Source organism: Plasmodium vinckei, assembly GCF_900681995.1.
Source record: "Plasmodium vinckei vinckei genome assembly, chromosome: PVVCY_06".
Classification (NCBI taxonomy): Eukaryota; Apicomplexa; class Aconoidasida; order Haemosporida; family Plasmodiidae; genus Plasmodium; species Plasmodium vinckei.
In genome coordinates this window covers 269,632-285,430 of record NC_051298.1, presented here as the reverse complement: position 1 = coordinate 285,430, position 15,799 = coordinate 269,632, and the positions used below count along the sequence as shown (strand labels likewise).

At 22.7% G+C, this 15,799-nt stretch overlaps 5 protein-coding genes across 5 annotated transcripts; 1 reads left to right on the top strand and 4 right to left on the bottom strand.

Moving 5' to 3' along the window:
• Positions 1 to 338: 338 nt before the first annotated feature.
• PVVCY_0600750 (conserved protein, unknown function) lies at positions 339 to 1,729 on the bottom strand (the record flags this gene model as incomplete). Its single annotated transcript, XM_008627219.1, has 3 exons — positions 339 to 362; positions 460 to 540; positions 632 to 1,729. 3 exons carry the CDS (start codon positions 1,727 to 1,729, stop codon positions 339 to 341), a joined length of 1,203 nt encoding a protein of 400 aa, XP_008625441.1.
• A 1,003-nt stretch (positions 1,730 to 2,732) lies between these two features.
• On the bottom strand, positions 2,733 to 2,960 carry PVVCY_0600740 (mitochondrial import inner membrane translocase subunit TIM10, putative; the record flags this gene model as incomplete). Its single annotated transcript, XM_008627218.1, has 1 exon — positions 2,733 to 2,960. The coding sequence occupies one exon, from the start codon at positions 2,958 to 2,960 to the stop codon at positions 2,733 to 2,735; it is 228 nt and encodes a 75-aa protein (XP_008625440.1).
• An 835-nt stretch (positions 2,961 to 3,795) lies between these two features.
• On the top strand, positions 3,796 to 8,178 carry PVVCY_0600730 (conserved Plasmodium protein, unknown function; the record flags this gene model as incomplete). The annotated part of the gene is made up of 1 exon (XM_008627217.1): positions 3,796 to 8,178. The coding sequence occupies one exon, from the start codon at positions 3,796 to 3,798 to the stop codon at positions 8,176 to 8,178; it is 4,383 nt and encodes a 1,460-aa protein (XP_008625439.1).
• Positions 8,179 to 8,659: 481 nt separating this feature from the next.
• PVVCY_0600720 (amino acid transporter, putative) lies at positions 8,660 to 13,168 on the bottom strand (the record flags this gene model as incomplete). The annotated part of the gene is made up of 1 exon (XM_008627216.1): positions 8,660 to 13,168. The coding sequence occupies one exon, from the start codon at positions 13,166 to 13,168 to the stop codon at positions 8,660 to 8,662; it is 4,509 nt and encodes a 1,502-aa protein (XP_008625438.1).
• Positions 13,169 to 14,650: 1,482 nt separating this feature from the next.
• PVVCY_0600710 (mitochondrial ACP precursor, putative) lies at positions 14,651 to 15,289 on the bottom strand (the record flags this gene model as incomplete). Its single annotated transcript, XM_008627215.1, has 2 exons — positions 14,651 to 14,758; positions 14,921 to 15,289. The coding sequence occupies 2 exons, from the start codon at positions 15,287 to 15,289 to the stop codon at positions 14,651 to 14,653; spliced, it is 477 nt and encodes a 158-aa protein (XP_008625437.1).
• Positions 15,290 to 15,799: the final 510 nt, after the last annotated feature.

Below are 15,799 nucleotides of genomic sequence, written 5' to 3'. Positions count from 1 at the left end.
TGCTATGCATTGTTTTAAAAAAAAAATTTTGAAATTGATGCCCCATTTTTATGTATATATAGAGATATAGAAAAGTAGATATATATGTATATATGCATATGCGCTTTCCTTTTCCGTTTTTTTTTTTTTTCGTTCATATAATTTTGCATAGTTCATTTGTTATTTATGATTTTATACTTTTCATGCATTAAGCAATAATTCATATGTAGTCATACCAACTTTGGTATCCTCTTATAATATATAAGCATTGTAAATGAATCCGAATGCTTCGATTTATATAATTGTCTAAAAAACTGTAAAGATATATATTTTTTAATTAAATTTTTGATTTCTATAAGTCACATATCAAAGCACTTTAACACCTAAATAGAAATTGGATAAAAAAAATAAATGAATATAATATATGCATAGATAGGATACACATTTTTATTGCAAAAAAATGAGGTTATTTGTTCTTACCTTTCCACGAATAGTTCGTGCTTCATGAAGGTTATTCTCTAGAAACGTAAAAAATTGATTTAAGCAAAAATCTACTGGAAGCTATAATATAAAAACGTATATATTCATGTTGTTTTATTTTTATTGGTAATAGTATGCATATAAAGATATTTTTTCTTTTTTAAATGGTTACATAAATATATCCAAATGTTTGGGACAATGAGATTTCCTTTCCAGTGTAAAAAACTATAGGTATTTGTATTTTGTGATTTTTTAAAAGTTTTAAACAATTTTCTAATAACCATTTATCAGCATCATCATTTAAATTAATTCCACAAATATTTTCAATAGCTTTTTTTTTTTTATCATCATTAATATCCTTATTAAAAAAAATTAAATTTGGATCATATCCCATTTGTGTAATTTTATAACTTTGGTTAAGAAATATTTGCTCATCATATCTCTTTATATTTTTTTTTTTTTTTTCAATGTCTGCAAATTTATCTTGAACAATTTGATTAGCAACTTTATTAATGTTTTGCAATTTTTCTTTCCTTCGTTTTCTATGATGTATTTTTTGATATTTACATTCTAATCTTTTTTTTATGTAATAAAAATAACTTTTTTTTTCTTGTATTAATTTGATTTCTTCTTCGGAAGGATGATAAAGAGCTTCTTTATTTTTTACATGATCCATTAGATCATCCCATATAGATTTTATAGTACCGTCTTTTTCATTTTTTTGTTTTATATGACTAAAATAAGATGATGTGTCATCAATAATATTTTCAAAATCTTCCATATTATCATTATTATTAAATATATTTTTTGATTGTATTTTTTCTAATGATTTTTTAATATCATATATTAATTTGGCTACAATACTTTCCCTATCTTCTTCAGACAAATTATTATTTATGGTCTGTAAATTTAGTTCGATATTTTTATATCTTCCCTTTATTATTTTATGTTCCGAATTTTCAAATAATTTAAAAAATACTAACTTTTTTTCTACAAATATGTTATTTTCATTTTTATCTGGTGAGCTTAATATGTCTATATAGGAGTTTAAAATACTTAATGATTCACTATTGATTTTTTTTAATTCTTCTGGTAAATCTCGAGTCAAATCTGGATGAACTTCCTTATAAAAAAAAAGAAGCATCCTCCTTACACTTTTTTTAAATATATTAGACTCATAATTATGTTTATTAATATATTGGAACAAGCATTTTTGATTTGGTACAAATTTATTAGAAGGTTTTAAATAAAACATAAACTTTCCAAACATCACAAAAAATATGAATAAATTAAAATAATAGAATGTGGGTTCCTCACCATAAATTGGTGAACAGAAAATGACAAAATCAAAGAACTTCTAAAACATTGATAATGTAACTTATTTATGTATTCAGTATATGCATGTGCTTATTTCACAAAATATAAAGTTACAAATATGGAAGTAAAAAAAACAAAAACCTAAACATATGAAAAGGAAAACGAAAAAAATATGTATATCCTAAAAGCGAGCGAGCTTCTATAGCCTTTAGAAAAAATAAAACAGTAATAATATAAAACAATCGTTGTGCTATTTCTTCTATATATACTTTTATATTTATGAAGGTATGGATATTTTCCTTCATCACGGTGTATTTATTTATTTCATAGAAAATAAAAATTAAACAATCCTATTAATTTTTTCCATTTTTAATATTTATTATTATTGATATTTGTTTTATAATTTTTTTTAATGTCGTTTTATCAACTATAAGAGTTGGTATGTTTATGAAAAAAAATAAATTTATCACATTTAAATAATTTTTTAAGGCCACTGTTTTTAAAAAGGTTAAGAAAGAATAAAAATACATAGGCATAAATTGTTTTATTTTATTTTGCATTTTATTTTTAATAGTAATTAAAAGGAAAAGGAGGAGAAAATATATAATTGTGGTATATCAATAATAAAACATTAATAATATATGTTTAAGATTAAAAGAACGTATTAACGATTTTAAAGTTAAAAACAAAATGCACATTTATGTGTATAATTACAACGGGGGGTTGGTTGTATGCATATGTGGAAAAACATATATATAGGTTATTAAGCAATTAGATAATATGTAAAAAATGGGTAAAAAATAAATCATTATGAGACAAAAGAAAATAAATAAAAATCTATAGTTAGCACACAGTGATGTGAATAGTCAAAATTGTATAGTATGTAAAAATTTCTAGGTATATAATATATTATATATATATATTATGCTAGGTATTTGAATTCTTTGATTTCTTAGCTATTTCATAATTTGTGATTCTTGTAAATTTTTTCCTACCAATGTATGTATCTCCAAATATTTATGAACACACCTATCAACACAGCTTGTTTCACCAACTGATAAAAATGGCTCATGAACATCGGGTATGCATTTTCCCCAACATGAATTTTGCATTCTTCTAAATAAATCAGACATACCCAACAATTCAACAATTGTACTATTAACTTTGCTTATGTTTTCAGTCATTTTTGTCACTATAAAATTTAATAGTAATATTTTTTTTTCTATTTCCAAATGAACAGCAATATTAATTCAAAAGCCCAAAATGAAATGTATGGGGGTTTATAATATGTTGTGTTATATATATGTCCCTTCTGCTTGGCTTGCTAAAAAATGAGTATATACGGCAAGGAATAATACCTACTATTTTTATGATTATCTTTTATGAGGGTTTAGAAAAAATATAAATATTTGATTTTGTTGTTTTATGGTGAAAATTTTCCAAAACGAGTACCCCATAAAAATGTATATTATTCTAGTATAAATAAGTATAAAATATGAGAAATGCTAATAATATTTGAAAAACACATTAATGTAAAAAATCGAAAAAAATAAAAATGTTATATATATATTTTGTTAAATTAAAAATGTATGAAATTTTATCGAATTGTATATTTTTTTTCTTTAAGTCAATAAATGAAGGCACAATAATAGGAATGTAATTTATTTAAATAAAAAAAGAAAAGGTTCCTATCATATATATATATACATATTATATAATATATTTTTATGTATGTATATGAAAAAAGCAACATTTAGCTACAATGTGCATAAACAAGTTTACGGGTTTATACGATATTGCGTTGTATGCCTATATATTTTTTAAGAGTATAAATATATGCACATATATTTATTTATACAATTTATTATATTTATACACAATAATTATGTAGACTCGTAATAGGATGTTTAAAAATGGAAAAAAAATAGCATAATAAATTATCCTTTTTTAATTTGATTAGTTATTTTTTTTATTATAAGCTTTTGGGAAATATATATTTCCCTTATATGTCTTTAAAAAATGAATTATTATATGCCCCAAAACTTTGACGAAATATTAGTACATCCAAAGGACAAATTAAGTATTTTACATTTTTTTATAAACATAATAAATTTTAACAATGATCCGATATTATGTAAAGAATTACAAGCTGCTTGCAACAGTAAAGAAAATGAAGATATACTCAAATTGAAAAATGTATGTGTAATATTAGGTGCCCCTGGAAGTGGAAAAACAACCTTAATAAAATATATATGCCAAAAGTTAAATATAAGAGAATGCTACTATGAATCTGAATCCCAAGAAAATATAAATTTTATTAGGAATATGAAAAATGCAGACGGGGATAACTCTTATTATTATCATCCTTATAATGAATTTTTATTGTACTCGAGTTGTCAAATAGGCAATAATAAAAAACCCAAGACTAAAAATGAAAAAAAATATGAGCAATCCAAAATAATAGATGATAAAATATACGAAGGAATACCAGAAAACAATAGAAATAATGACCAATTGAATGAACATAATGGAATGGATTTTGAGGGTACTAGTGGAAATAATAATAAACGGAAATATATAGATAAAGAAGAAATAGCCAATTTAAATAAAATAGCAAAGTTAGGTGTCGAAAAGAGTGACACAAATATGCAGGAGCTGAATATACTCCTAAGCAATAGTAATGAAAATAGAAACAATAGCAGTTGTAATGATGGAGTAAAAAAAGTGATCATAGACGAATTAACCGAATACAGCATTTTGAATGGAAAATCAACTAAGATGTTCTTAAAAATGTACAATACATATATAAATATATTAGAGACGTCAATCAAAAGTGTTGAATGTAAAGACGGAAAAGAAGAGTTGTTATTACCATTTTCGCTTATGAGCAATAGTTATTACAAAAACATAGATAAAAATTATAAATTAATCAACACTATTTGGAAGAAAATCCAAAGTGTTTTAGATTTTTCTTACACTTTTAGAACAAATTTTTTCCAAAATTCTGAAAAATCAAATAATATTGAAAAAAAAAATATAATAGACTTATTTGTAGATAATAATTACCATGAGTATGTAATTAAAAACTTAAATGAATTGAATAAAATACATGAAAATATTAATGTTAATTTTCTTGAATCAAATACTGTTAATAAATTAATAATTGAAAATTTAAAAATAGCTAATCATTTGATGGCAGAAAATAGGAGTAACCTTTTTTTAGCTAACACATTAAAAGAGGATGTAATTTGTTATATGAAAAAAAAAAATATTAAAAAGAAAATTGAAGATACTTTATTTAGAAAATATTATTTTGAAAAAAAACAAAATAGTAATCTAAATATTGAACAAATATATCAATCATTTTCTTTTTTATCCAATTTTAAGGAAGAATGCAAATGGAACAGTAACATATTATTAAATAATTCGATAAATAGAGAAATTAAAAATTTTATAGATTTTCATAATTCTAGAGAAGTGATAAAATGGTTAATAATAGATGAAAGCAATAATAACTCTTTTATAAATTATACAACTATTATTAATTCTTTAAACGAAAGAAAAAGTTGTTTACATGTTTTAAAAAGTTTGAAACAAGAGCATGAAATAGACAACCTGATGGAGTTCCCAAACCCACATCCTAATCTTCAAGTTAAATGTGGCATGAATAAATATGTAGACGAAATAATTGAGAATATAAATTATTCTGATAATAATATGCTTGAGCTGATTTTCATAAATAACATAAATAATAATTTAATAAATAATATGAATTTAAATATTTCTATAAATGAACTAATAAATTGTAATGAATTTATAACTAACTATCTAACTGATATAACTATTATTAATTATTTGATTGTTAAATATTTGAAGGAGGACTCTGTAAATTCTTTTATCAAAGTAAATAGTTCCATCAAAAGAATGGATAAGGAAAATTATGAGCTCTTTGAATGGTTACAAAGAGGAGAAGAGATTAAATATTCAATAAATGAAAATAACACAGGGCAAAAAATTCCGACATGTTTAAATAGTTCATCATTATGTACTTACAATGATTTTATCTTGTTTAATAAGAGGAAAGAAAAGATATTTTCTCATTCCCAAAACATTTCAAAAAAAAAGGAAAAAACTGATATTCATTCAAAAAATGTAGACACATCAAACGATGGCTTGCATTTTATATCAGAAAAGGTTCGAGATAAAATAATAAATTATTCAAAAGAAATATATAAAATAAATAAAAGAATCATGCTCGGGTTAAATAAATATAATGAATTAATAGAAAACACAATGCTTTTATTAAAAAAAGAATATGTTATAAAAAAAAAACTTTTGATTGATATTTTCGAATGCTTAGAAACAAATGATAATATAATGAATTGGCTTGTATCTAAAGATTTTAAAAAGACAATAAATAACATAATTCTGAATAGTAGCCTGTATAGGTATTTTATAAATTTAAATTTAAAAAGCAAAAAAGAATATGATAAAAAAAAAAATTATTATGATAATCATTATATTAATACTCGGGCTATTATTATTGATGAGTTGCCGTTATCTGAATTAGAATATTCTGAAGACTTCAGAAAGAGTTGTGTTAATTCTATTCAATTTGTTTTTAATCGTGTTATTTCGTGTAAAAAAGAATATTCTAAATATATTAATGAAGACAGGAAAAACCAAAAAAATCGTGAATGTTATTGTATACACCCAATAATTATTTTTATAAATTCTTTTGAAAAAATAAAAACGATAAATACATTATTAGGAGTTGATATAAATTATTCTCCATTTGTTAATTTTATAAAACTAAAAAAAATACATCCATTATATCTAGAAAAGGCATTATCTGAGCGATATTATTGTAAAATGATAAATTTAAATAAAAATATAAAAGAAGTTATAAAAAATATATCTTATAATTGTAATGGAGATATTCGATCTTGTTTTAATTCTTTAGATTTTATAAATCGAATACCAGACTTAAATAAAATGTCATTTGAGCAAATAATGGATGTTTCAGTATTATGCCAAAATGATATTTTTACATTTGCTAAAAATGTTTTATGTGGAAAAATTTATTCAAAAAATAGGATATCACATAACAGTAACAGCAATATAGATTTAGAACCTCATTTAAGCTCGAATACAAATAATGAGGGCATATTTCGAAATTATATTGGTGATATAAATGCATATAATAATGCCAAACCGAATGTTATGGAAAATGAAAAAAAGAAAAAAAAATGGAGTATTTATAAAGAATTAGACGAAAAAGCAGATATGATGAATATTAGTGAAAAATTTCAAGTTTTATCTATATTGAAAGAAAATTTTATATTTTTTTATAATAATTTATATGATATAGCTAAATTATTTTCGAATTTAAGTACAATTGATTATTCTTTTCGAGGTGTAGATTGTTCAAATAATTTAATGAGAAAAACTTATGATAATAAAAATCATGATACTACAAAATTCATTAATGAGCATTTTAGTTTAACATATAGATATTACATTATGTGTAATAGAAACAATAATCATTTAATGCAAAATGGATATTTATCTAATGGGATAGAAATGTTAGACATTGTAGAAAAAGTTAACAATACATCTGACATTGCATCAATCACATCTTTGGGTAAAACTAACTTGGATAATACTGCAAATCAAAATTCATTTTTAGTTAAAACATTTTTTTCGTTAAAGACAAATTATATGAATAAATATTATCATCATTTTAGTATAGCTAGAAAAAAATTATATGATAGATATATTATGATAGTTATTAGAAAGTTGATTAATCAAAATATAAATACCGATGAAAATATTACTGAAAAATATGTTTTTTTTTTAAGAGGGAATTATGAATTATTTTCTAGCGTTCTACCATCATATATATTACTCATTATAAAATATTGGAACAGTATTTATAAAAATGGATCCAGTAATATAATGATGAATAATATAATAAGTGAAGAAAATGCAGTACTTGAAAATTATGAAGAAAAGAATAATTTAGAAACTAATGAGCACAACAGTATAAACAACAATGATGATACAATAATTGATCAAAATGAAATAAATAAACCATATGGATTTTATTTTAATGAATATTGTGAAATGCTTTATGATTTTAACCCTAACTCTATAAAAGATAAAAAAAGATATGAGCATATGATGGAAGTTATTTCTTTCGCTGAAACATTTATTACTCCCAAATTTATTGCTCTGTTTTTCCCCTCATATTTAAAATATTTAAAAAACGGAACTAAACAAAAACAGAATGTAATAAACTTAGTAGGTAATCAAGCAGTATCTAAAGAGACATATTTTGAAATGATAAAATTACTTCGAATGCATGATATGGAACTGTATAATTATTTTTTTTATTATTAACTCTTTTTACATTATTTTTTGATATTATTCTGCTATATATCTGAATACATATGTATATGTTTTTCCAAATTTTATAACTATATCAATTGCGGTAATGTCTAAACTTGTATTTTTGGGGTTTCTAGAAAAAGAAAACCAATAAAATATGCTAAAATAGCAAAATTATTAATCTCGGAATGAGCGAGAAAAAACCACAAGTATAAATTATATTATAGAATTATTAATGTTGTTTTGTTAAATGTAAAAAAAGATGGAATGAGACATATGTACATAAGAACATAAGGCATGCGCCTTTAAATGCAATTATACACTTGTGTGTGTATTTTTTATTTAAAAAAATTACAAATTTGTACTTAAAAAATAGAGTAAAACAAATAAGGGTTCAAGATAACAATATATATATGCACATACATACATATAATTATTTAGTTGCTCTTCTATATTATTGAATTTTGGTTCTACATTTTATTGATTTTCGAAATTAAGCGATAAAATTGTAAAGGATAGAGATAACTAATAACAGTATTGCAATAAACAATAATACTTCAGTTGTTTTAACATGTTTAATTCTTAAATATCTAATAGGATAGACATGAATAATATTTTCATTAATTTTCCCATTTACATAATCATCTATTTGATATGCATCTTCATACCCAAATAAAGGTTTTTCAGAACAAATTAAATTAATTTTTGGAAGATTACTATCTTCCTTTTCTTTTTTATAACAATTTAATAGTGGTTCTCTTTTTTCATTATTAGGAAATTTATTTAAATATATATTTTTTTCATTTTGAGATATAGAATATAAGGGATCCTCTTTTTCAGTATCATTAATACATACCTCCTTTAGTGAGGTATGTTCTATATTTATACCATTTTGAGAAAAGTATTTACTTGAAATATTTGGATATTTAATACTACCACTTTTGGTAATATTATTATAATCATTATGTTCACTAAATGATAAAAGAAAATTATATTTATAATAGTTAAAAATATTATTTATTGAATCATCAAAAATATTTTGCTCAGTACTTCTATTAATTTTTGGAATGACATGATATACATTATCAGGAACATATAATGTATTTATATCTTTATATATTTTATTTTTTTTATTATATGAATTTAAAAAATGCATAATTGCATCTTTGTCTTTATCTAACTGTAAATCATTTGTTAATTCTTTAGGCTTCTCGTGATCTGTTACAACATTATTTTTAATTTGACATATTTTGTCTTTATTACAATCTTCTGTTATAAGTATCTGAGGCCCGATATTTGTAGAATCATCTACATTTTCATTTATAGGGTCGTTTATTTGGTTACCTATGTATATATTAGGGGATTCACTTTTATTTTCTTCTTCCGATTGTGGAAGGAAATTGTTTAACCTATTTTGTCCACTGCTCAATGATAACGATTGAAATTTTTTGTAATTATTTGAACCTTGTGTTTTCATTGATTTGTTAGAAATATTATCATTTGTTTGGTATCTCAATAGTTTATTGTGATAAGAATCAGTATTTAAATATGACACACTTCTTTGTTTATTTATAACATTATCTAAGTATTCTTTATTTTTATCTAAATTTATTTTATACGAGTATGTTTCGCTTTCTGATTTTTTATAAAAATAATTTTCATTATCGTTTGAATATAAATATTTATATGCATTAGAAACATTTATATTTTTTTTATTTATTAATAAATTTGTATTTGTTTTATTTCCATCAAAAGCCCATGTTAATTTTTTTTTATTATTGATTTCATTAATAAACATACAAAATTCGTCTTTAATATTTTTTATTGTTCTTTTATATTCATCATTTGATTTTTGTTTCTCTATGTCTTCTAAAATTTTCTTTATCTGCTCTTTATCAGATAGTGAATCATTTATCAATATATTTTTACACATATCTGTGTTTGTATAAATGTCTAATTTTCTTATTCCTTCACCCTCCCTTTTTTTGGATAGTTCTTTCTCTTCATCCTCATTTGCACCTATACTACAGACTATATCGTTTATTTGGTTTTTAGATAGTGCAATTTTTACATCTGGTTGTTTTTCTGTTTCTAAATTTTTGTCACTAATCTTGTATTCCTCTTCATGCCCACTATGATCATTCCTCTGTATATCTTTATCGAATATATTGGGAAGTTTTTCATTAGTAAGAAAAGGTTTACAACTGTTTGAATAAGAGCTATTGTTTGTATTATAGCTATTAATAAGGTTATTCATGTCATAATTTTTAGAGCTCCCATTTTTGTCTGCTACATCTAAATTGTAATCACTGTAGACAGAATTTCTCTGAGTACCATTTTCAAGTATAAATTTTAAATTTAAAAAAGAATCAAATATATCAGAATATCTAATTAAATATTTATTTCTTTCATAATTTTTTTTTATTATTTTTGCATCATTATATATATCTTTTGATAAATCAGCTATATTTTTATTAATTAACATGTCATTTTCACTAATATTGGAATCTTCATAATAATTATTATTGCCATCATTATTTTTAATGAGGGTTTTATTATGTTTTTTTTCAAATCCTATAACAGTTTTATGTTTTCGTGATTTTCGGATATTATGTATTTGGTGCTGATTCGTTTTTTTAGAATTATTTTTATTAATATTATTACCCTTAATATTAAATAAAGAATTATATTTTCGTAATTCAAACTTACTTAACTTGTTTTCGCTTTTGTTACAGTATTCATGTGATATATTTACTTTATTTTTTTTTTTTAAATCTTTGTCACTTTTTTTTCTATAATAATTATTATTATCTTTATATGAATTTCTTATTCCTTCAGGGGATTTAAATTTTTCACCTTCATTCTCACTTTCCTCGAATGTATCTTTTAATTCCCTGTATCCATTTTGAAAGTCGCCATATGTGGTTTCTACATTATTCTCTAATATTTTGTAATTGTCATTTAAAGAGGTAACTTTATTATTATCTTCGTTCAACTGTTGTTGAGATTCTTGCCCATCCCTTACCAAATAAGTTATGTCTTTTCCCCTGGTTGGTTTTATTTTGACGTAATAATTGTCGCTATCTTGCTCTTCCATATTGTTAATTTGGTTAAGACTTTCAAAATGTATTTTGGGTTTGCCTTTTTTACTACTAATAACATTATTAGAATCATTGTTAATAATAGTTTTACTTTCAATTTCTTTTGTTTTATCTTCCTTTAATTTGGAGATTCCCTCGGTATTGAATATGCCTTCATTTTCTTCAAAGTGCAGATTTTTATATGTTTTATTACCAGAATTTTTAGTAGCATTATTAAAAATTTTATTTTGACTACTAATATGATTATCATCTTCTATTTTCAATGGATTTGGATCACAATTTTGGCTATCATTTTTTTCATTAAGAATCGTAGGGTTTGTATTTGAAATTATGTCTTCTTTTTCTTTGGAATGTTTTTTTGGGGAAAACATGTTGTATAACGCGAAATTTTTTTGTTTATATTCATTTGGGTCGTATAAAACATGAATATAATGAAGCGGATTTTTTTGAGAATAAGGAATATTTTTGCAAGCTATCAAATATATAATTGATGGTGTAATGTAATTACATGCGTATGAAAAAATTAAACTTGACCATGTAAAAATGCTTTCAAAAATAGCACGAGAAGTAAACCACCATGATATAAGAAATGGAAAAATAGTACCAAAAAGGAAGGCAACCTTTTCTGAACATATATTACTGTTAACTAAATTATATCTTGTTGCAATACAATATACATAAATTCCGGGAGCAATAGTTAATAAATCAAATAAATAAATAGAAACTTTCATTGAAGTATTTACTGATGGATTTTTTAATATGCCATACAATATATTTTCATTATTAATATGAGGGTAAGCGGTATACAATACATATCCAAATATATAATAAATAAAACAACAAAAAAAGTTTGAAATCCATACGGTTTTTATAATTTTTACATCAGGTTTCATTTCATTTGCCCAACATGGTATTACTGTTATAGCAGAATAAGATGCTATATAGGAAGATAAAAGTTGCTTAAAATTAAAATCACCAAATACAGTTGGATATTTAATATCTGAATATTTTCCCATGGCATCATTTGACAAGCTTGTGTGGACATTATTATATTTATATATTTTTATAACACTTAGAAAAATGATTTGAAAAATTGTAACCATTAAAAATACAAAGGATAGTAGTTGTACTTTCATATTATCTTCTAAATTTGATTGAGAAAAATAGATTGATATAATAGCGTTTATTACATATCCTATAGTTATACACAATACATAATTATTGCTATAATATATTTTGTTTATATCTGTAATTGTGCTAATCTGAAACTCTGGATATATAATCACTCCAACAGTATAGCCAAACATATTTACTAAAATATAATCTACTGCATGGGATACTATAACTATCGAAATTATATTGCTCACTAATATACTACCATAATAGCATATCTGCATAAACATAAAAAATATATTGTTTTTTCCTAAAAAATAGCACATAGTTGAAATATATTCATATCTTTTATTAAAATGGATATTATTTGGTATCATTGTCATAGATCGTAAAAGTAATAATGTGTTAAAAATTGTTAAAAGGCATATTATAATATTTATAACTAGACATGGTAACCAACCAGAATGTTTAAATATATATGGTATAGATACAATTCCAGATCCAAATATTTGATTTATTAAATAAATATAACTATATTTTTTCCCTATCGTCTTATCTCCAAAATATTTAGATTGTTTCAATCTGATATTTTCAATATATGCCTTATTCCTATCATTTTTGTTATAGTTATTGTTATTTGTATATAATCCATTATTACCCTTATTTTCTCTTAGTATGCCTATATTTGGTGATGGCTGATCTTCGGTCTCTTCAAGTTTTTGATATTCTGTATTCAGTGTGTTACTAAATATATTTCCAGTAACACCTGTATCTTGATTTATAACCATTTGACTATTCTGTTTGTGTTATAAATGATTAATAATGGTATTCTATATCTGGAGTTTCAATCTTTCCGTTTTTTTTCACTATTTTTATATTAATATTACAAAATTATACCATCAAATGGCCCACAATGAGGGGTATTGCATTAGTAGAAATGAGAGAAGTAATACATAATTGCCATTCAAATGTTATGAAAAAATCTTGATAAATGCATCAACGTAACGCAATGGAAATATGACATTTTATAAGCCAGTTCGGTAATTCAAATTGTACTATTACACACATGTATATATATGTTTGGCTTATGCGTGAAATTAAATTATAGATATATTTTTAATTGTAATATTTGTTTAGCTATATATGTCGAGTTACAAGTAAATGTGAATTTATGTCGATTTAAATTATATTACTATTGAATATATAGAAAATCACCATTTTAAAGAATAATATATTTTTTTCATTTTTTAATATTTAATTTTTTATTCTCACAAAATTTAAAATCATTGTGAGGCAAGTTTAATATGTATAATTAAAAACGAATGAAAGTTATTTCTTTTGTAATACATTACTTGTAGAAATCTATTTGTTATATTATTTTGTTCAGTATTTATATTTTTTTATGAATGTTAAAAACAATGGAACAATATTAACAGGTGTAAAAGAAAACAAATGAGCACGCTACATTTTATATTTCTAAAATAATAATTTAACATTACTTCTAGTTAAAAAATATTATTTTATTATTTAATAGGTGCCCTGTGTACACACGTGGGAGTATTTGTATTTATTAAAACGATTTAATTTCTAAGAATAATAAAACAAAAAAATATATTCTTATGACGCTTAAAAAATTATAGCATAATAATATTATTTTTTTGTGGAATTTTTTTTAACATAAATTATGATACCTTGCTGTTTTGCACACATAACAATCACTTTACTATTTGAAGATATTTTTCTATTTAAGAACTATAGACAAACGGATGAAATAAAACTATAAGAAAAATGTGTAACACATTTTAAATTTGAAGTTGCAATATGTTATTATAAATCTATAAATAGGAATATCTTTTATAATATACAAATTTAATGAGCTTGAAGGAGAAAGATATATGTAACATCCAATAGTTAAAGAGTGATTAAATTAAAATTAATTTAAGAGTTAATAATTGTTACAGAGCCCTTAAGGGACACAAAACCAAGAAGTTTACTTTATAAAAAAATAAAATATTTATGTTTTAGTTTTCTTTTTATATAAACACATACATATGTGTAACTATATATGATCGAAGAGTTAATCTTCATAGGAAAACAAAATGTATAATATAAAAATTTCAATTACGAATAAAAAATAAAATGAAAAAAAGATATCATATAGTTGATTATTAATTGCAAAATTATATGTTTGTAGAAAATTAATTTAAAAAAATATATTAGAATTATATTGTTACTATTTATTATTTAAAATATAGTATATAGGAATATAATTAGGTCTTCTTAATATTTAATTTAACCAAATAATCTATTACTTCTTGTACTGTTTTTATACCGTCAGCCGTTTCATCTGGTATTGTGATGTTGAACTCAGATTCAATCTGTGAAAAAAGGAGAGAAAAAAAAGATGAAAATAACAAATTGGTAAATATAATATATGTACGCAACCCCTTACATATGTGTATAAGGTCTTAAACACTTTCACAAATTATACAATAAACTGAAACTTTCTCACACATATACATGCTGTATGAAAAAATTACATCTATTAAAAATTCCACGGTATCTAAAAAATCCCATGCTCTATCATCTTTGGTTTTATTTTTCTCTAAATCTTCATTATAATTAATTTCCGCATCAGGTGATATGTATTTTTTTAGAACATTCAAAACTTTTTCTTCAATCTGTTCCTTAGTATATGAACTTAATTCTTCGTTTTCTGTTGAAAAGTATTTAATATTATTTTGGCCGTGCCCCCTTATAAAATAATTATTAATATTATATAAGTTGTTATAATTATATTTCATTCCATTATTTGAGAGAATACTGACAAAATATCCTCTTTTTAATACATTACAACTTTTTACATTTTTATTATTTGTAATAAACTTTCTTAAAATATTATTTCTCATTTTCGCATAACGACTGTGTTATATAATTATATCTGTGTGTTTTTTTCTCTTCTCTTGTTTTACTATTTCCCAATACTATTTGACTCCACTTTGTATAGGCTATGCTTATTTTTTAACTCTTATATTTCTAATGTAAGTTATGAATTTTCATAAAAACAAAGAGGGGAAATTGCTATGTATGATATATATTATTTATTTGTTCATTATATGCATGTAATATTTTTTATATTTCAATCTATTCATTTATATACAATAAGCATAAGTTATTATGCTATACAAATTTGAATGTAATTTATTTTAATGAATTTATTGGTCTGTTTTTTATAGCACATATTGATATTTGAAAATTTTTTTTATTCTTGCGCTATATTATGGCATGTTACATCAATATTATTTTATTTTTTTTACATATTATATTACAATAAGATATAAGCGCATTTACTACATTATCAGGATTTTCAATTATATTTTTTAAAAATAAATGAATGATAATATAAGGAAAAATATGTT